This window comes from Colossoma macropomum, unplaced genomic scaffold, assembly GCF_904425465.1.
Source record: "Colossoma macropomum unplaced genomic scaffold, Colossoma_macropomum, whole genome shotgun sequence".
NCBI classification, from domain to species: domain Eukaryota; kingdom Metazoa; phylum Chordata; class Actinopteri; order Characiformes; family Serrasalmidae; genus Colossoma; species Colossoma macropomum.
Genome location: NW_023494792.1, coordinates 24,972,127 through 24,992,760, shown reverse-complemented (window position 1 = coordinate 24,992,760; position 20,634 = coordinate 24,972,127). Strand labels below are relative to the sequence as shown.

The following is a 20,634-nucleotide window of genomic DNA, read 5'->3' as shown; positions in this document are numbered from 1 at the left end:
TGTTGTTTTTTTTTGGTACAGTGTCCATAAAATATACACAGTATATTAAACCTGCTCGTTACAATTATGTAAGTGTCAGGAGTGTAAATCTCTGGGCTTAAAGTGATTCTGCTTGATTACAATTCTTTAAAAATACATGGAATATACAAATGTGACTAGACGAAGTATTTAAACAGCAGAGTATAGACAAAAAAAACAAGCTTTTTGGAGTTTATGTTTGAAAATTGAAAATTTGAAATTGAAAATGATCATTTTATTTTGGCCAAAGCATAAATGCACTATTTTTAAATATATAAGAATTGTTTATAATAGATTCTAAACTACCAAAGGGTGATGCAGTTGAATCAGCACCTTCGGTTTAACACATCACGATACACTAAAGGTTTTTAAACCCCTAATAGGTATGAATGCCTCCAACTGCTGTTCTTGCTCTACTAGTACATATGTCATGTTTAATGAGACTTAGTGCTAACTCATCTGGGAGAGAATATGACAGAATGAGCATTAAACAACATACACCCATTCCAGGTAGAGCTGCCCCCTGTTAGCCCTTTCCTTCGCCTGCAGTAAGGCCTGCCTATACACTTCCGAGCCGTGGGGCTGAGAGAGGGCCAGCTGCACCACATCAGGGAAGGGCCTCTGCTCCAGCTGATGACCGTTCAGTGACAGAAACTCCTGAAACTGTAGCCTCACTTCACTGTTCTAGAGAGTGGAGCACAGAAAGAACTGTCTTAATCTTAAAATGCACACCTCAGGCTGCCAGCAAACTCAGGCTCCCCTCCTTTGTCCATTTTTTTCAGAAAAGCCTTGCATGCAAAGGAAACATTTTTCCATACATTCTTCAAAAAGTTATAAATTTCCATATACTGTATGTTTGGCATACAAGTGAATATTAAAAATGAATGCTATTTTATATATTTCACCTACATATGTTTATAATATATGTTAATATGATGACATATGTGTATATATTGGCATACATTTAAATAGTACAATTCAGCACATATATTTTAAAACTTATAATATTGCACATATGTTGCGTATATATTTTTAATATGAGCAAATATGTGTACATATATCTTTCCTCCATGCAGGCTGAAAAACAAATTATCATTCTTTGAGGCTCAACTCTTTCATAGAACACAGTGAAAAACATTTAAAATATTTGTATGATACTAAAATTGAGTGTTGTATTAAAATCTAGCAAACTGTGAACTGAAAACGAAAAAACAGCTTAAAAATCTCTTATCAGACCTGTCTGAGAACTGTGTGGGTGTGGTCCTAATATCCTGATGAACACACATGATTAACACTCTCAGCCTGCTACACTACTGAAGTAGAAGTAAACACAACAGCGAGCGAGGAGAAATGAACGAAATGAGCTTTACAAGTGCAGGTCGTGCTACAACCTACTACCACTGTGTCCATGACTCATTAACACGATAGTCGGCTTTTACATGGCAACATTTTAGCGATGGTAAAGTTCTTATTCATTTTACTGCTAGACATGACAGACAGACAGTTGATAGACAGACAAAGGAGCTAGTTTGCCAGCTGTTCTGTCTGCTAGGTTAGCTTTCTGTTGGTGAGATTCTCTGACTCAAACAGAGAGAAAAAGACTGTAGGAGACCACAGTTTTGTTAAAGCTGCCCAAGATTAGAACCACCAAATTTACACTGAAACAGGGGAATTTTAGCAACAACAATCAGCCATTTAGTGGTCATTGAAAAAGGACACACTTTGGACAATAATATCTTATGTGCCCACAAGACCAAGGTTAATCAACACATTTGATTAACAGATTTAGGTTCCCTGGGGCTTTAAAATGAAGTCATACTAATTTTTTTTTGTTGAGGGTGCACCATTTCATTACATCAAAAATCAGTGCTACATAAGAACAGCACACATTTAGAAGCTGTATACCTCTTGGTCGAGAATTGCACCATACTCCACGTAGTCATTGATTAAGTGGGCAGATCCCATTATCTGAGCCTTATTTTTCACCCAGTCCAGTGAAAACATCAGAGAATATAGCTCCTGAGAGGAGAGGAGGGAGAGATTCAAAGGGAGAAGTAGAGAAAAAGCTTCACAGAGATAATTACCTACTAACTTGTTGACATAATGACTTGCCATGCATTTGCTTAACTGTGCAACATAAAAACATTGGTCAAAAGCTTGAAGACACTCAGCTTTCCAAAAAGGTTTTAATCACTAGTGCGCATGTTTGTGACTGTGTCATTTCTCCACTAAAACTGCAGCAACAATTAACCAAAGGGATATTTCATGAATAATGCCAACCCCACACATTTTATCCTTTTGTGATATCAGTACTCAAACCTTTCAACTAGATTTTCAATATGTGCTTTTAACAATAGTTTGGGGATGGAAAATGTCAAATCATTATTTAGGCAAATGCTACTTCAGACCAAAGACAAACATGAAACTGAGTGAAGCAGAAAACATCTGTTGCTTGAAAAACCATAACAGATACTGTAATTTCCTTCCTTAACTGAAAAGTAACAGTGAAAATCTAACAATATTCCAAAACATTCAAGAGCAACATATGCCCACAGCTTTGATGGGCATTTAGAAGGCATTCTAAAAGTTACCTTGGACAGACCGGCTCGGGCCATGTGATGTGGAAGAAATCTGTACCAGTATAAGGACGCCACATCCGCCGAAGTGGGTAGACTTTTGCTGTACGCCTGCTGATACTGCCGGATCACTTTACTGTGCAGCTCCTGTGGGAAATTTAAGTAACAAAGAGAACTTAGGCTACCATTAAGCAGATGGATTGTCAGGAAACATTTCTCCCTGTTCAAAATCCTGTGCAATGAAGCGAGTGCTTTTCAAATACACATTAAGTCGCAAGGTGATCTCTAAAGCAAAATGACACAGCAGTTCAACACAGCTGCTTGTCATTCCACGCAATGAGAACAAAATGCCTGCAGCACATCTCGCTTTCACACCGCACTCTGATATGCTCCTCTACTGACGAGTTTAACGCTAATTTATACTAACTGGATGCAAATAATTAAAGCATACAAATCTGAATAGAGGAATAGCCTCAATAACGACAGAAAAACAACAGTATGATATTGGAAAAGGTATCAAAATGACTCAGCATATGAGACTCTCAAATTGGAATTATTTATTATAACTTAAGTAAATATGTATAATTTAACTTATTTAATTCCTACAACATAACGAATTATGAATCATGCAGTAGTGCATTATGCATTATTGTAGATGACTGAGAACACCAAAATATTTTGAGATTGTTTGTTTGATTTTTTTAAAGTGTTTTTAAGTTATTAAATAAACAAAACAATTGGAATTATTTGTTTACAATGAAGTTTTGTCATTTGACCCTGAATTCGACCACTGCATTTGAAATGACTACAACCTTCATTCCTGATGCTATACAGCTTTCTCAGTCATTTGATATTCATCTGCAGCTCTGTACATTTTTACAGCCTCATAACTCTCTGCTACTTTGTTTGAAATCTGTAAAATTGTACAAGAGTTACACATTAGAATTATTATTTTATACAATAATTCGCAAACATACTGTTTTTAACTATTATCATCAAAAACTTTAATTCCAAACCAATAAGCATTATTCTAAAGGCCCAAAGAGTATGATAGTGCACGACACTCACTGCTAGCTGACTGCGGTTTTGCTCGGTGAGGAAGTCGAGCTGTAAGTCGTGGAGGTAGTAGAGATACGGCCGCTGGTTACAGTCCCGAAACAGCAGAGACTTATTCACAAACTCCTGCAGGACATCCTCCACGTCCTCCAGCTCTTTGCCCCACAGCACAGACAGCACCTGCAGACACAGGAGACACAGCCAACCATGAGCACATACATTCACAGAGCTGCTTTTCCCCCCCGATTTTCACAAACAGATGCTCCTGAACTTTATCAGCTGTGTCAAACTAGGAATTTGTAAATAATTAAAAACAGGTGAATGTAAAGAACTGTTATCAACAAAGAATGTGAAAGCTTTTCCTGTACATTAGAATTAGGGCAATGCAAACCAACTTTAGAAAAAACATGTTTGGTTCTAAATTAGATGGCAATAAACATATTGTGCTGTGTTGGTTAACTGCAAACTCATTTAACTAAAATCCTTTTGATTCCTTTAATCACTGCATTTTACTCAGAGACTGGGCTGATGTTTATAGCGCAATGTCTTTCACTCTTCGCTGCTCCTCAAAGAAGAGGGTCATTTTGTTCTTTTGGCTAAAAAAAGATCTCCTCTAACGAGAACAAAGGAGCAAAGAACTGAGCAGAATGGATTCTGCCCCGCTGGCTGACCTTGGCAGGCACTTTGACGTCTTTCTCTAGTACACTCAGGTCTTTGTAGAGTTCGCGGTGTTCTTCTTTCAGGACCTGCAGACTGGCATCCATGGCCTGATCCAGAGCTTCGTAGTCATATGAGGAAGACTTGCGTATCCGCTGGAACTGCTTCTTCTGCAGCTGCCGCAGGTAGTAGCCCCAGCGCTCAGGAAACTCTCTTAACAGTGCACCAATCAAAGATACCACCAGAGGAGAGCCTGTGACAAGAAAACAAACAAATGTATCTTTCACTAGATTTTGAATAGTTTTGGCTTTCAATTCTTGTTAGCTATATTAATATTAGCCAGCTTGATGTGTCTGGTGCAAAAATGCCCTAAAAGCCTGTCTTTGATTATCAACAATATTTGGGCTAAACAATACATTGGATATAAACCGATCAGGCATAACATTTTGACCACCTCCTTGTTTCTATGCTCATTGTCCATTTTATCAGCTCCACTTGTTTTATAGGTGCACTTTGTAGTTCTACAGTTACAGACTGTAGTCCATCTGTTTCTCTGCATACTCTGTTAGCCCCCTTTTACCCTGTTCTTCAATGGTCAGGACCCCCATGGACCCTCACAGAGCAGGCACCTTTTGGGTGGTGGATCATTCTCAGCACTGCAGTAACACTGACGTGGTGGTGATGTGTTAGTGTGTGTTGCGCTGGTCTGAGTGGATCAGATACAGCAGTGCTGCTGGAGTTTTTAAACACCTCAGTGTCACTGCTGGACTGAGAATAGTCCACCAACCAAAAATATCGAGCCAACAGCGTCCTGTGGGCAGTGTCCTGCGACCACTGATGAAGGACTAGAGGATGACCAACACAAACTGTGCAGCAGCAGATGAGCTGTTGTCTCTGACTTTACATCTACAAGGTGGACTGACAAGGTAGGAGAGTCTAGTAGAGTGGACAGTGAGTGGACACAGTGTTCAAAAACTCCTCCAGCACTGCTGTGTCTAATCCACTCAGACCAGCGCAACACACACTAACACACCACCCCCACGTCAGTGTTACTGCAGTGCTGAGAATGATCCACTATCCAAATAGTGCTCTGTAAGGGTCCATGGGGGTCCTGACCACTGAAGAACAGGGTAAAAGGGGGCTAACAAAGTATGCAGAGAAACAGATATATAGTCTGTAATTGTAGAACCTCTATAGTAAGTGGAGCTGATAAAATGGACAATTGTCATTTCGTGTCAGTCAGTGTAGGCACTAATCTGGCGCAGAGTACAGCAGCTGTAGGGATAATAAACTTCTCTCATCCCCTTTAAAAATCAAGCATGCTTACAACAATATCCAAATGATCCCCTTTCATTCTCAGTATCCAATCAAACAAACCCTTCTCATTCTCAATATCCAATCAAATGATCCCCTCTCATTCTCAATATCCAATCAAACGAACCCCTCTTATTCTCAATATCCAATCAAATTATCCCCTCTCATCCTCAACATCCAACCAAATTTGTCCCTCTTATCTGCTTTAAAAGCACAGTGTGCATGGGTCCAAGGTATTGCAAACATTGCAGAGATGCACTCCATCTCTGGACTTCTTGGCTAAAGTCAGGAATATACTGCTTTTGCCTTGGAAAGGAAAAGCTGTGATGCAAGCATCTAACTGTATGTTTAACAATGAATATACAATATGTTGAGATGAAACAGATAACACTGCTGTAGTTGAAATAGGGCTCCTTTTTTGAATACTGCACTGAAAAAGCATTCTGAAAAATCATGGAGTCATTACTGTATCACTATGTATGAGGGCTTTATACATTTATTTTGATGTGGTACCTTTGCATTCTTTTACAATGCTGCGGGCCTGTTCTGGAAGATTGTGAAGCTTCTGGTTTACATATAGTGCAAGAATTTCCAAAGCTTTCTCTTCATCCAGACCACTCTCAACAGGCACACTGAACCTCTGACCTGCAAACACACACACATGCACACACAATTAAAGCTACATCCTCAAATTAAAAAGAAGAATATCTGCTCTGTAACCTGTAGTGCTACTCTATAAAACTAGGAGAACAGGATATATTTTAACCCTATACTCACATCAATATCTTTTCGTCTTAACCTAAGATCTGACAGGTCAACATAAGATTTTTTGCAAATGTGTATTACAGAAGGAAATCTTAACTTAATTTAGGAATCTTATCTTACAGCATCCTATCTCAAGTTAGGAAGTCTTAAACTACTTCATTGAAGTCGACAATTAACTGTCTGTTACCGAGCAACCGATGATACGCCCACAGCTGAAATGTAAACAAGATATCAAAATAATCAAGACAGCTAATGTTAGCTACCATTACTGATGTATAAAAGGTCAAACAAAACTAAAGCGCAATAAACTAAGAGTTAAGAATATTGTGACAGCGCTTTGTACTGTTTATCAGTGTCGCCGCTCCACAGTTTCCGTTTCAGTTTCCCAAACGCTTTAGCCAACCGCGCTAACCTTGTTCAACCTAATAAACAGACACACTTTCAGCTCTGTCTCCTCATTATTCACCACCATCACTGTAATATTTTACCTGATGAGTTTTCATCAACATTAACACATAAAGATTATATGAGGGGCTGGTGGAGATCGTGTCTACAGTGCCTGAGGCTTTTAAAAATTATGCTAGTTACAGTGAAATAGCATATAGTGAATGGCACCTGTCACAGCATAAAACAATAGAAACAGACAGTTAAAACAGTTTAGACTGCTCTGGGGTTGTCTTGAAGTTAGGACAGAATTTAGGAAACTTACTCTAGTTAGGATGTTTCTGTAATAACGTTATCTGGAGTTAGGATAAGATTATGAACTCATGAACAGTTGTTTTGTAATAGCTTCTGTCCCAAGTGAAGTTGTCATGGCTAAGATTCGAGAGTTAAGAAGCTTCTATAATATGGCCCCTGATCACTAAGGGCTTTCTAAAGGGCTTGTTATTGATTTGTCAGAGTAACAATAAAGGATGACTGAAGTGTCCATTTTTTTTCCTGTTCATATGTTTGCTTGTTCAAAATGCTAGTTTGTGACAAAAAATAAAAATAAAAATATTCTGCCTTTGTAAAATCACAATCTTTACATATTAAAAAACATGTTACGTCATCAATGAAAAATCACAACATTAAATGGAAAGAGTGGACAATAGGTTTTACCTAGGCCTCTAAACTAGCTTCACTGATTCAGTCAGCCCACAGGCAATAGCTAGACAGATACCTACCACTCACACAGTCAGTCAGACTCCGGTTACGAGTGGTCAAGAGGACTCGACACTGGATATCAAAAGCCCTGAGAGTGTAGCTGTCCCACACATCATCCAGAATCAGGAGAGCCCTGGGACACAAGAAGAAACATGGTTAGCAAAAAGGAATGAGGCTAAACGAACTTTAGCCCCGTAGGTAGGGCTGGGCGATAAAACGATAACGATAATCATCGTGATATAACTTTTCCTCGATAGAGCGATACGACATGTTCGATAAATGTTCGATATAATACACCATTCTCACACTTCCACGTTCAGCGAAAGCCTTGGTGGCATTTTCTACTGCAAGGAAAGCGACATTACTGTGCGGTCGCCAGGAGAGGGCGCACTTCCGAGTTTTTCTACATGATTAGAGAGGGAGGGGGACACGAGTAAGATGAGTCTTTAGCAACGGCTGAAACACAGAGTTTTACATTCCCTGTTTGAGCGGAGCGACCGACAATCTGTTCTCCTGTGACCGAGTGTGAGTGACGAGGTCAGTGGTGTAACTGTACTGACCTACAGCGAACTCACCTCTTTCTGTACATCCTAACAAGCTTTAGCAGCGTTAAATCACAATCACAATCCTCACAACTACAGCGCTGTTGCAGCGCTCGGACAGTCATAATTTAGTATTAGTGCATTCCCAAGCAATGAAAGTGAAAGAGAGAAGTGGGTTCATGTAAATTACAGCCCTGATTTAAACGAAAGTAAACTGAGGAAGCTGTGAGGCATTGGAGAGCGGGAGAGCGCTAGCTTTCCAGGCTAGCTGGCTAACTTGAAGCAGCGCTCCGGCGCTCCGGCACAACACAGAGAACTGATGATACTGTAGATCAAACACGACACAAAAGCACTGCTTTCAGTTTAAACGTACCTAAAAGGAGGACTCCGTTTGTCTGGTGTTGATATTTTGCGGTTCACCACTTAAACTACTACAATTGAATATCCAGTCGTCGCTTCTGCTGTCTGAATACTGTGATGTCGTTTGTAGCGGGGTAGCCGAGCGCTCGGCACCAGCTAAAATAATCTGTTTTCTTTCTTAAATTATGACTATTACAAAATAGCCATGCTTTTCCAGCTGGTAAAAACAGCTCACCACACACTTTCTCCCACTCTCCCATGACAGATCTGTGAAATGTTCCACTGTTTGAGTGTTTGTTGTGTTCCGACCATAAAGGATAGTTTAAAACAGCAGTTAACCACCCAGGAGCAGAAATCAGCCTTCAAACTTGAAAGAAATAATGATTTGACATTTATCGCGGTATGTATCGATATCGAACGATATGAATTTTGTTTATCGTGACAACATTTTTGGCCATATCGCCCAGCTCTACCCATAGGGCAGAGCTGATAAACTGTTGTTTTTTGCCATGAGAGTTCAGAGCTCTGAAATAAAGGGGCTCTTCTATTGTTACAAGCTTGACATTGTAACAATAGGAGAACACTCTTTGGTGGTCCGTTTTTAAAAAGGTTCTATATCAAACCATATACAACACATTCTCCATCAATCTGAAGAATCTTTTCACAATGCAAAGTACACTAGTAAAGCATGTAAATATTCTTTGAGTGTTCATGGTTCTTTATAGTACTATTGTCTTTACTGAAGAACCTTGAGGAACCATGGTTTTTAAGAGTGTAATGTAGGTTCCACCTCAGCATTTAAAATTTCTGCAGCCTGTGCCACATACTAGTTTCTTCAACTTAAGTTCTTTCAATAATGGATACATCGTCACTGCCGGATTATGCACATCAGTAGGCTGAGTGTTTAATTTATTTAACTTCTTCTATGACTTGCCTTTAGAGGAACTGGGTAATCATGGTATGACTTGGAAAATTCTTAATTAAATCAAAACAAAATAAAAAATAGCAGAGGGAGTTGTCTATCAGTGCTTCTTTCTTATCGGTTAAATTGTTTTCTGTTTTCACCATCTCAGTGTATTTTTTATTGTTCTTTCTTTTTCAACCTTCAACTTAACTTTTATGTTTGTTTGTTTGTTCAATCCTAATCACACTTCACTTTATCACATACTCATGACTTTGTTATTACACCTTAATTTACTTTTCTTTTCTTTCCATTAGAAACTCTAGTAAGGTTCTCTTACTCTAAGATGCTCAGAGTTTCTGATCTTTCGTTCATAATGTTCGATGTGAGTGGTGTCTGGATTACCTGGGAAACCCGCGGAGCATGAGGAAGCGCAGGCGCTCTTTGGCCTCCTCGACAGAACTGGGGGGCCTCAGGGGCGAATCTGAAATTTGCCTCTGCTCCAACCTAAAACACAGAGACTGCATTCTCACCAGCAGATCTGCTCTCTCACACTGCCCCACAGACAGCCAATGAACGCCATCAGGAAAGCACTCTTCAGACATGAAAGAGAGACACGGGAGAGAGAGAGATCCATTACTACCAAGCCTATAAATATACATATCCTTCAATGAATTAATTAGTTAACATCTCTTCACTGATATTATATGAATTACAGTAGGGACTAAACAAAACTAAACAACAACCTGCGTCAGGTATGTTAAATTCGGTAAATGAACAGTAAGTGTGCATTAAAATGTGCAGAAGTGGGTCCTCTGTAGAGGATGTGTAACTTATTTCTACTTAGAAAATCAACAAAACATGTAACTTGACCATAGGTGTTCAAACTTTTGCATTTGACTGTATCTTCCATTTCCTTCCACATTATGCAAAGTGAGGCTTTAACCTGAATTTTTTTCTGAAGGATCATAAATCATGTGATGATAATTATCAACATAAAGCTGCAACAAACTAAATAAAAAAAGTTACTTGAATGTCTTACAAGTTTCAAAAGTGTTTACTGTAAAACTGCTATTAGTGGAAGAGGAAACTTGTGTTTGGTGGTATAGTGTGATTGGGGGAGTACTAAGTAGTGGGTAACACGAGGCACTGCAAATACTTTAGGAGCATCAGTGGAAAGAACCATTAACATAGTGGTGGTTTTTGGTTAAACAAAGGCTACATATAAAGTTTAAAAAACTGGTATATAATGATACTAGTAGTGCATGTTCATAATTAAAAACTTTATAAATTAATTGGAAATCTCATGATGGTTTGTATATTTTTTGTACAGTTTGTTTATGTTTTGGTGCAGTATCATGATAAAAGGCTGTAACATTGTGATACTTTATCAATTCTATATCTGATTTACAGTGACAAAAGTAAAGTGAGCACTCCATTAAAACATGTTTTAATTTGTCTGTCTGCATTAAGTAACAATACCTTTTTTTTAAAATATAATTTCCTCATTTGGGTTTTCCAGTCCAGGAGGCAGTTTATTAGATGTGATAACATTTGATGTAATATTTCAGTGGCTAAAGAAACATCACATATTTATATAGTTATATAGTACATATGCTATTTATTGTCTTAAATTCTACACCATACCTTTGATTAAAGCGTGGTCTCTCACTGCCTCCGCAGCCAGCACAGACTTCCCTGAACCAGCCATGCCAAACACAGTGACCCAGCCCACCACGTTCTGAAGCTTGTACAGCTTCTCCTGGACCTTGTTAAGCAGAGTAGGGCGGTTCACGAAAACCACAGGCCTCTGGGGCACACCGCCTTCACTCAGAATAGCATGCACTGAAATTATTAGAGCACAGAGACATCAGATATAACCTCAGCAAATAATAATACCCTAGCAAACATTTTTTTTTCATTTTAAAGCTACTGTATGGGATGCTAATTCACTAAAGGAAAGGGTTAAATGTTTGTTGCCCTCCTTAGTTAGAAAGAGCATCTTCATAAATGTTGGCACATCAGCATATTCCTTAGTAACTAAAGCATACTCAAACTTTGTAGAGTCATTTATTGAGTTAAAATTCATTCTAAGTGAAATGAAAAATGAAATGAAATGAAAGTTCATTTAAAGGAGAATTTTGCCATTTTTTTCAAAATGTAAACAAAGTTATTCAGAGTAGTGTGATGTGAATTGCTTTGTTGTAGAGAAAAACAGAATCTGAATTTTTGTGGTGGCGATAGGAACGAGGTGTCTGAAGTGTTTAATGCCTCTAAAAGGTCCCTTATAAAACGTTATCAACATGAGATGGTTATGAATATGCTACTTGATGCGTGAGAGCACTGGAGTACTTGGTTTTTAAAACACCTAAGCACTCAAAAGTACATTTTTTGTCAATGCATTGTTATATTGTTGCCACAATGCATTTACAGAACCTAATGACTCTGAAACAATCTACTGAATACATTGCTTGTAGAACCTGTACAATAAAATGCTAAAAAAAAAAGCCTAAAAATTAGTATGCATAAACAGTGGATTCACACAGGACCCAGTGTTATGTCCCAACTGGTTTCCAAGCTAACTGGTTCCTATAAACGTTCACATGCTGTGTTAACAGCAACGGTTGTGGTCTGCCTCTGATGATATGATATGATTGTATAAGCGAGTAGTGAGCAACAGTACACTGGGCCCATTATAACAACTTGGTGGGCAAATCCATAAAAATCCATAAAAAGTCACTTGAACAACCATAGCATAAAAACTGCAACTACTACAAGCACTACAGACAACTTTGTTTGAAATGATTACTATTTAAATGCCTAGAGCAAACATAATTAAAAAACGATATGAATCTTTCTTTATTTCAAACATGAAATGGGTGCTCTGGTAAAGAAATCTTATCTTTATCGTTATCAAAGTTATCTGCTGTAGTAGTAGCCATCATTACAACCGGCAAGTTCAACTGGTCAAAATTATACACTTCGAACTTGATTGACAGCTTAGTAGTAGTTTATAGTGATTGTTTTTTATCCTGTGACAAACACAATATGGCCTAACGCATTTTAGATAAGAAAATTTGTCTGCTGACTTCAAAGCAATGCTTCATAGCAATGTGTAACAAGAACCTTCATAGAAATGCAGTGGAGAACAATCTCAAAAAGTCCAAGTTTCCAAAAAAAATGACTCAAGTAAAGTAGACACTCAAAGAAATGTACCTAAGTACAGTACTTGAGTAAGTGTACTTTATACTGTCCACCCCTGACTAACACAAACTACCTGACAATATACAAGCTACAGTGTCTAATTGTACATCAGCAAGGTGGAGTGACAAGCTAAACAGTGAATATATACTACTGAAGCATTCAATAGTCAAATTAATACTGCTGTTTTAATATGAAAGAAGCAGCAGACATCTGGAGTTTACCAGTGGGAGAGATTCCATTGGAGTAGCTCTTTTCACCCTCAGGGCTAAGCTGTGGCAGGTCATTGTGAAGCAGACTGGCCAGGTCTCCATAGCTCTCTCTGATAAGGGCATTGTAGAAGGAGATGTAGGCTCTGTTGTCTTTCCTCAGGAGGACCTCTAGTAGTGCCGCTGCCTGTTCCCTTCTGGTGGGCTGGAGAGAGAGGAAGAAAAGCAGAAACGTGTACAGGGCCATAAACAGCCTTACATGTTTGTACAACTAAGCTTCCTCAGAGCTTCCTCTACCTGTTTACTATAAAAGCCTGTGATTAGCCATTCTGATAAGACAAAATGGCATATTCTAAAATATATATATATATATATATATATATTTACTGTTATACACTACCAGTCTATTATACACTACCAGTCAAAAGTTTAATACACTTAATTGAAGGGTTTATTTTCTGAATATTTCTGAAGTATTTTCAGAAAATCTAACATGCAAAATACATTATTAGAAGAAACATGAAATTGTGCCTAAATCTTTGGAAATCATTGACAGTTTCAAGAACCAGTACTGTAACCTTTGACTGGCAGTTGGTGTTTATGTTTAACCCGTATCTGTGTCCAGCTGGCAGACCTTGCTGAGTACCCTCTCCTCCTCGTCCCCTGTCAGGACCCCGTCACTGATCATGTGGTCCATGAGGTAGGAGGCCTTTATATCCTGCTCCAGAGTAGCTCTGGAGCGCAGCAAACAGCTGCGAGCCCGCGCCTCCATCTCCACACACACAACGTCCCCTACGATCACAACAAAGATGGACAAGCAGAGCCATTTCAGGTTATTTAGGTGTCACAATCAAAGATGGTCTGTGAATAATAACCTAGGATTATCTCTACCTGTCACTAAAGGTACTTTAAAGGGCATGTTAAACTTGGGGACAGGTCTTGTTGAAAGATGAAACAGAGAACAAACGAAAGTTGATTACAATTGCTGCATTACTGGGAAAGAATGTGAACCTGAAACAAGCCACAGACACATACCACAGCTTCCTGAAGTCTTTGAGTAACATATGTGTTTGATCTTATCTTGAACAATATAAAATGTACAGCATATGCCAACATTTTCTAACTGTACACTCACATAGCTAGGCTGACTAACTGTGGCCAGTGCATTCTAACTGTGTTATAGTACATTAACGTTAGATATTAAGGGTCACCGTAGCACACGTTCTCAGTACAACTGTGGTCCCAGAACGTGTATATATACTCATTCCACTGTGTACCATGCTACCACCATGTCAGTGTCACCTGTTGAGAACGATCCACAATCGTTCCCAAGTAATATCTGGGCAACAATAGTCCTGTGGTCAGAAACTGTCCACTGATGAATGAGGCAGAGACTCACAACTAGTCGTCGTGTTATAGCAGCCTCTTGGGAATACTTATAAGGTGTTAAGCAATAAGGTTTGAAGGTGTATGTTAAATTATGGACTATGTATTGTATTAATGTACTCTATTGCTCTGTATATTACATCATGATCTTTGAGTAGGCTCCTTTATATAATTGTTACAATAAAGAACCAAAAATAAGTCATTCAAGAAGCATTTTTTCAGTTTTTTCAGTTACAGAACTGCAGTACCGTGGACTCGTTCAACACGTTCAACTCCCCGTATTTCAGTGTTAAAGTCGCAAGTGAAACTGAATTTGATAGCGATAACTGTGACTCATATCTCTGAGAAGTAGCTACACTAACGTTACACTAACAGGCACCAACAACACTGACCATTTAACTACACGACAGGGAAAAACAAAAGCGATGTTCTCACCAATTTCAGTTTTCCTGCAACATGGAAGTTGTATTGAAGACCGCGTTTGCTTGTTTAGATTTAATTTAAAGTTATTTTAATCACATTTGCCGCTAGTTCGCTAGCCCACACCTACTTTCTGACACTGAGGTTTCCTCGTTCTTAACAAAAACAACTTCCCCGGTGCCGCAACGGCCAATAGAAACGCGCCCCGTGATCACGTGACTGGATGAAGTCACACATTCAGTAACTAGGCAGAGACAAACTGGAGACGGGCGTTTCATTGGCGTAATTTACAGTGATTTTTAAGGCAAACACGTGTTTATATATTCATATTCTATTGATGTACTCTGTTACTCTGTCTATTAAATTATGATGATGGAATAGACTCCTGTATATATTTGTATATTTCCATATATAACGTACAGAATCATAGAATAATATTCGTAGTAGATGTATTACAGTAAGTAAAGTACTGCCTTATAGTGGATATGGACGTGATGCTATTATCCACCTGAGCCACCAATGTATTGCATTATTTGTGCCTAAACAAATCACTGATATAGAAATGATAATTGGGCTAACATAGGCATACCTATTGCGTTACCAGTTCATTTACAGCACATAGCTCATCTGTCAGGTTCAAATATAGCACACACAAAAACCATGTTTATTCATATCTCATCTACACTCCTGTGTAAAAAATGGGACAAGCCCAAAATACTAATGGTTTTTATTGACGGATTTGGCCTTCTCAGAGTCCAGATTTAAAGCCTATATATAATATTTGATCTCACATTAAAGACAAACTCACATTAGATGATCTTACATTAAATACAAATTAGGTTTACTTACAAGACTTCAAGATTTAAAGAAATCAAAGGGAAAAGCTATCCCACACCAAGTTATTTTAACTACTTGTCTATTTCTTGCTAATTTACTGATTAATGATTTGTTATTAAAACTATTAAAAGCTTTATGTTTTGCCATTTTGGGCTTGGCCTACTTTTCTTGCATTAGAGTGAATACCCAAGGCAGAATATCAGGTGAATTTCAAGCCCTCAGAGGAAAGTTTGCCTCAGTTTGGGAGCTCAGTTCAGAGTAGAGGAACTGGTAAAATGTTGAAGGCTGTATGTGTGAGCCACAGCCATTAAGTGTGTTATTACAGACCACCATGAATAAAACCTGTCATGGTAAATATTTAATTTTATACAGAAACATGTAAAGTGGGCTAAGTTTTGTTATCGTGCTGTTTTTTAGTATTGTTTTGAATTGCCTGGCATTTAATGTAGAATCCAATCTAGTCTTGGAATGTTAAAGAATGGTACGTGCTCTTCTTAGCTTGTGAAGGGCTTTTACATCCACAGCCCTCTTCAGGACAGATGACTTACAATTACACTACTACTAAAAAGTCTCTGTTTAAACCCATATAGTGTAACAGGAGAAAACACAGATTTTTTATTAGTCTATACCTAATAACTTGTGGACATCTTAGTTAGAACACTGCTGCATGTGTACTCCTGAGGCTATTTAACATAAAATAGGAAAGGCAATTTTCAGTCCAACATAAATAAATTAGTTGTCCTTTCTGTTGGTTCATTCATTTGTCCTCAGTATTCCTTCTCAGTTTTACATGTCAAACTTTAGATCTGGGTCATAAGTTTTCTTAAAAGTTTTACTCCAATCAAAGTATGTGCATTCCTGACCTGAAAAAGTAATGACAACATTGTGCCAAAGTTGTCAAATCTGAGGCCCAAGTCATCATGGTATGCTAAAAATGCAAGAACACAAGTATTTCTTCTGCTGCAGTCAGTATCTACGTGGCGTGGTGTAGACTGAACTTAGCTGGCAAAAATGACATTACAACTTGCAGGACAAAGATAAATGTTCACCTTAGTAAAAAACATCATATAGCCCTTTTCCAAAAAAAGTTGGGATGCTGTGCAAAATGTAAGCAATAATACAATGATGTGCAAATCACTTAAGTCTTTCAGAAGCAAATATAATGAGGGGTTCACCACTCTGTGAAAGACTGCATTCAAATAGAGCAACAATTCAAGAATAACATTTCTCAGCATAAAATAGCAAAGAACTTGCGGATTTCATCCTCTATGGTACATAATATCACTGAAAGACTCCAGGAATCCAGAGAAATCTCTGTATGCTAGGGTGAAGGCTGAAAACCAATATTGACTGGCCATAATCTTTGGGCCCTTATGTGGCACTGTATTAAAAACATACATGATTCTGTAGGGGAAATCACTGCATGGGTTCAGGAACACTTCTGAAAACAATTGTCTGTGAACACAGTGCATCACTGCATCCACAAGCGCAAGTTAAAACTCTACCATGCAAAGAAGAAACCATATATAAATAGGATGCAGAAACACCACCACCTTCTCTGGGCCTGAGCTCATTTAGGATGGACTGAGGTGAAGTGGAAAAGTGAGTAACTTTCACATCTGTGAAGGCATCATTAATGCTGTATGATATATACAGATTTTGGAGCAACATATGCTGCCATCCAGATGATATTTTGTTTTTAGGGGAGGCCTTGTTTATTTCAGCAAGACACTGCCAAACCACATTTTGCACAAATTACAACAGCATTGCTCTGTAATAAAAGAGTCCGGGTGCTAAACTGGCCTGCCTGCAGTCCAGACCTGTCACTAAATGAAAACATTTGGCGCATTATGAAATGAAAAATATGACAAAGAGGACCTTGAACTGTTGAGCAGCTGAAATTCTATATTATGTAAGAATGGAAAAACATTTCCAAAACAAGAAGAGGTGATGCAACACAATGGTAAACATGCCCCGGTCCTAACTTTTTTCAAAATGGGCATATATTTTTCAAAAAACAATAAAATTTCAGTTTCAACATTTGATATGTTGTCTTTGTACTCTGTTTAATTGAACAATTTGATTGAGTTTAAATGATTTGCACATCATTGCATTGTTTTTTTTTTACATTTTGCGCAGCGTCCCAACTTTTTTGGAAAGGGGGTTGTATTTATTTTGATGCAATTTAACAGCATCAAAGAAGAAAAACACTAACTCATTATTCTGAAATGAGGAAAATCCAGAGACAACCTTAAAACAGAACTTCAGGGTTCAGTGCCTGGGTTTGCTTTGCTTAAAATGAACTCTTGAAGAATGTTCATAGATAACATAGAAGCTCACTGACTGATTGGAAGGCCTTATGATTAGGTATAAAACAATTCACTGAAATGAAACCATGAAAATAAATACGCTCCTATATCAACTAACTTCCTCTTTGATTCCACGAGTTACAGCTAACACAGCTGAGTTAGAGCTAACATTGGCCAATATACACAGAGCACATAAAACATTAAGGAAAGGATTTCAAATTGGGTTCACAGTTTTACAGAGATTAACATTTTCCATCTGAATTCAACTCACAGAGGCCTTGTTAATTAGCTGATGCGTTGAATCAAGACTGTTATATGAGAAGAAACACTGAAGTCTACAAGGTTTTGGCCTGCCAGGACTAGCATCCGATATGCATTTTAAAGCTATAGGCCACTCACATTCAACAAGAGTTGAGTTGTAGGTTGTACCCAAAAGTCAACCAACACTGTGCAAATGCAGTCAGTCTCCAATGGTGTCTTTCATGCACAACAGAACCCTTCTGTTAGATGATTGTTGTCTGTAGTTGGCAGAAAAAGAAGCTAAAAAGCTATGCAGACACTAAAGTAGTGGTTCTCAAACCAGTCCTCAGGGCCCCCCAACAAGTCAACATTTTTCAAAGCCCAGCTTGCATCATACGTGTACCAGGTGTTCAGTGTTCCTAAAGGAGAATTGCGGTTGTGGCCCACAAGGATTGGAGCCTGACACATGTGGCCTAAAGCATATTTTAAAATCCTTTGGCAGAGAGCAACATGCAGGTTGTTATAGGGCAAAATAGTAGTGTAGGATCATTTGTTGTTTTGGATAGCAAATAAAATGTATATATTTGTTTTGAAGACACCACTGCAAAGAAATCCCTGTCACCACCACTGCAAAGAAATCGCTGGTACGTTTCTCTAGAACACTTTATTTACATCAGTCCACTCTGAATGACTTTGTCTACATTCTAAAAGACTGGATTAAGCAGAAATGTAAATAAACTTTTAAAGGTAAGCATACACAGGCACGGCCTTACAGCATGATTTTGTCATAGTGCCACCATGTGGTTATACTTTTTAAATGCTGGCAAGACAGACATAACACAATTACAATAGCACACCAGCCAAAACTGTTCATTATTTTAATCCATCCTAAGTAACTCAAAAAAGTTTATTAATGAAAAATAATACAAATTAATAGTAGACAGAAAATGAATAACTGATATCCAAACAACTTGACAGAACCTATTTGTAATGATGTAGTAATATGACAAAGAAGGTCAGTGTGCAAGTAGCTTGATCCCTTCTCAATGATTGTGCCTTGAAAGCCCTTTTTAGTGCCGTAATTACGGCAAGTGGATGAACTGTGCAGTAGATCACCACAAAGCTCCAACTCCAGCTCATAAGTTCTGTCTGCAAGACATTCTTTCTCTAAGCCAAAGACTGTCTTGTTTGGCTGCCTGCTGAGTGTAAGCCTTTTGGCTCCTCTTTCTGTTCTGTCCTTACAGGGTTAGGATCCAAATGCTGTTGTTGCTCATTAATACATTCTTCTGGAGTCACCATCCATAGACTTTGTCTCTGAGAGTGAGTTCTCCATATCAGTGTGATCAGCATGATATGCCCTGATCACCACTGTCACTGACTAAGCCAGTGGCACATTTTTCAGTGCACTGACTATTGAACCTTCCAGTTCAGTCCTGGGACGAGGTAAGGACTTGATGAGCTGGACATTTGTGTCCAATGATTTCTCTCTCGGTTTGGTGTTTTTCTTGGCAAAAATGCAGCATTTATTATTTATTTACATATTTACTTAAAAAGATACTTCCTCAAGGGTTCTTTAATAAAAGCAATGGTTCTATTTAGAACTATGAGTTCTGCACCCCTGAAACAGATGATTCTTCAAGGGTTCTTTAGTAAAGACAATGTGCATGCTTAAATGGTTCTTCGCATGGTGAATGGTTCTTCGGAATTATGGAGAATGTGTTGTACTTGGTTCTATATAGGACCCTTTTGAAAATGGTTCTATACAGCACCAAAAGGGTTCTGCTATTGTTAGAAGCTTGACATCGTAACAACAGAAGAACCCTTTTTGGTGCTATAGAACCATTTTTAATTATATACAACACATTCACTTTTAATCTGAAGAACCATTTCACCACGCAAAGGACAATTTAAGCATGTAAACGGTTCTATGTAGAACTCATGGTTCTAAATAGAGCCATTACCTTTCCTAAAGAACCCTTCAAGAACCTTTTTGCGTGTATACAATGGCTGAGAGAACTTTAACTATGCCAGAAAAATGCATTCGGTGTTAGATAACCTTTACATCCAATTGCAATTGTGTGCAGTGCAGTCATTATGGAACCGACTCGTTTAATAGTGATTTAGTAGTAATAGTAGCACAAAACAGCATGTCAACATATTTTTATACGAATATGGCTGGCTGTTCTGGTTAATAATAAGAGGACACTCGTACTCTCAGTGCGGATTAACTGATTTTTTTTTTTAGCTCGCCAGAAAACAGCAGAAAGCAGCATTTCAGTTATTTTCACGTTAACAGTTACGAATGCGTTGACATATTTAGCCACCTTTTTTAAATTAATGCTAATCGTTACATGATGAAGTACAGATAACCGTTTATTCTTATGCTGTGTTTTAAACCTATTTCCCCTCACTTGTTGCATAATTTGACAGCACATTACCGGGGCAGTCTGAGTGAAACGTGTTATTTTGAGTTTGACAACACCGGTAGTCCTGAAAGAACCAGCGCTGTGTCTCAAATCGACCCCTTATTCCCTATGTAGTGGACTAACTAGGGATTGCGCCGTTTTAGAGGCGCCCTGTTATAAAACCTGAAAGAACGCTCGCTTCCTAATAACAACTCACAGTCCACCACGAAATAAAGCGAAAGCGTGTGTTCTTATTAGTGCAGCCCCATATCCATCGTAAACTAACGTTAAC

The 20,634-nt window shown here is 38.3% G+C and overlaps 1 protein-coding gene across 3 annotated transcripts in view; it reads right to left on the bottom strand.

The window, feature by feature from the left end:
* Positions 1-14,714, bottom strand: part of apaf1 (apoptotic peptidase activating factor 1) — a 52,538-nt gene extending 37,824 nt beyond the window's left edge. For 2 of the 3 annotated variants that reach the window (XM_036576702.1, XM_036576700.1), the window contains exons 1-12: positions 14,567-14,714; positions 13,380-13,537; positions 12,761-12,950; positions 10,983-11,180; positions 9,741-9,930; positions 7,553-7,665; positions 6,135-6,266; positions 4,322-4,560; positions 3,663-3,830; positions 2,610-2,741; positions 1,924-2,037; positions 518-702 (exon numbers count right to left, since the gene is read on the bottom strand). In XM_036576702.1, the coding sequence (XP_036432595.1) occupies positions 518-702; positions 1,924-2,037; positions 2,610-2,741; positions 3,663-3,830; positions 4,322-4,560; positions 6,135-6,266; positions 7,553-7,665; positions 9,741-9,930; positions 10,983-11,180; positions 12,761-12,950; positions 13,380-13,517 (1,799 nt within the window). In that variant the 5' untranslated portion in view covers positions 13,518-13,537; positions 14,567-14,714. Of the gene's footprint in view, positions 1-517; positions 703-1,923; positions 2,038-2,609; positions 2,742-3,662; positions 3,831-4,321; positions 4,561-6,134; positions 6,267-7,552; positions 7,666-9,740; positions 9,931-10,982; positions 11,181-12,760; positions 12,951-13,379; positions 13,538-14,565 lie in introns of all 3 variants that reach the window. The other variant, XM_036576701.1, reaches the window with a different exon arrangement.
* Positions 14,715-20,634: the final 5,920 nt, after the last annotated feature.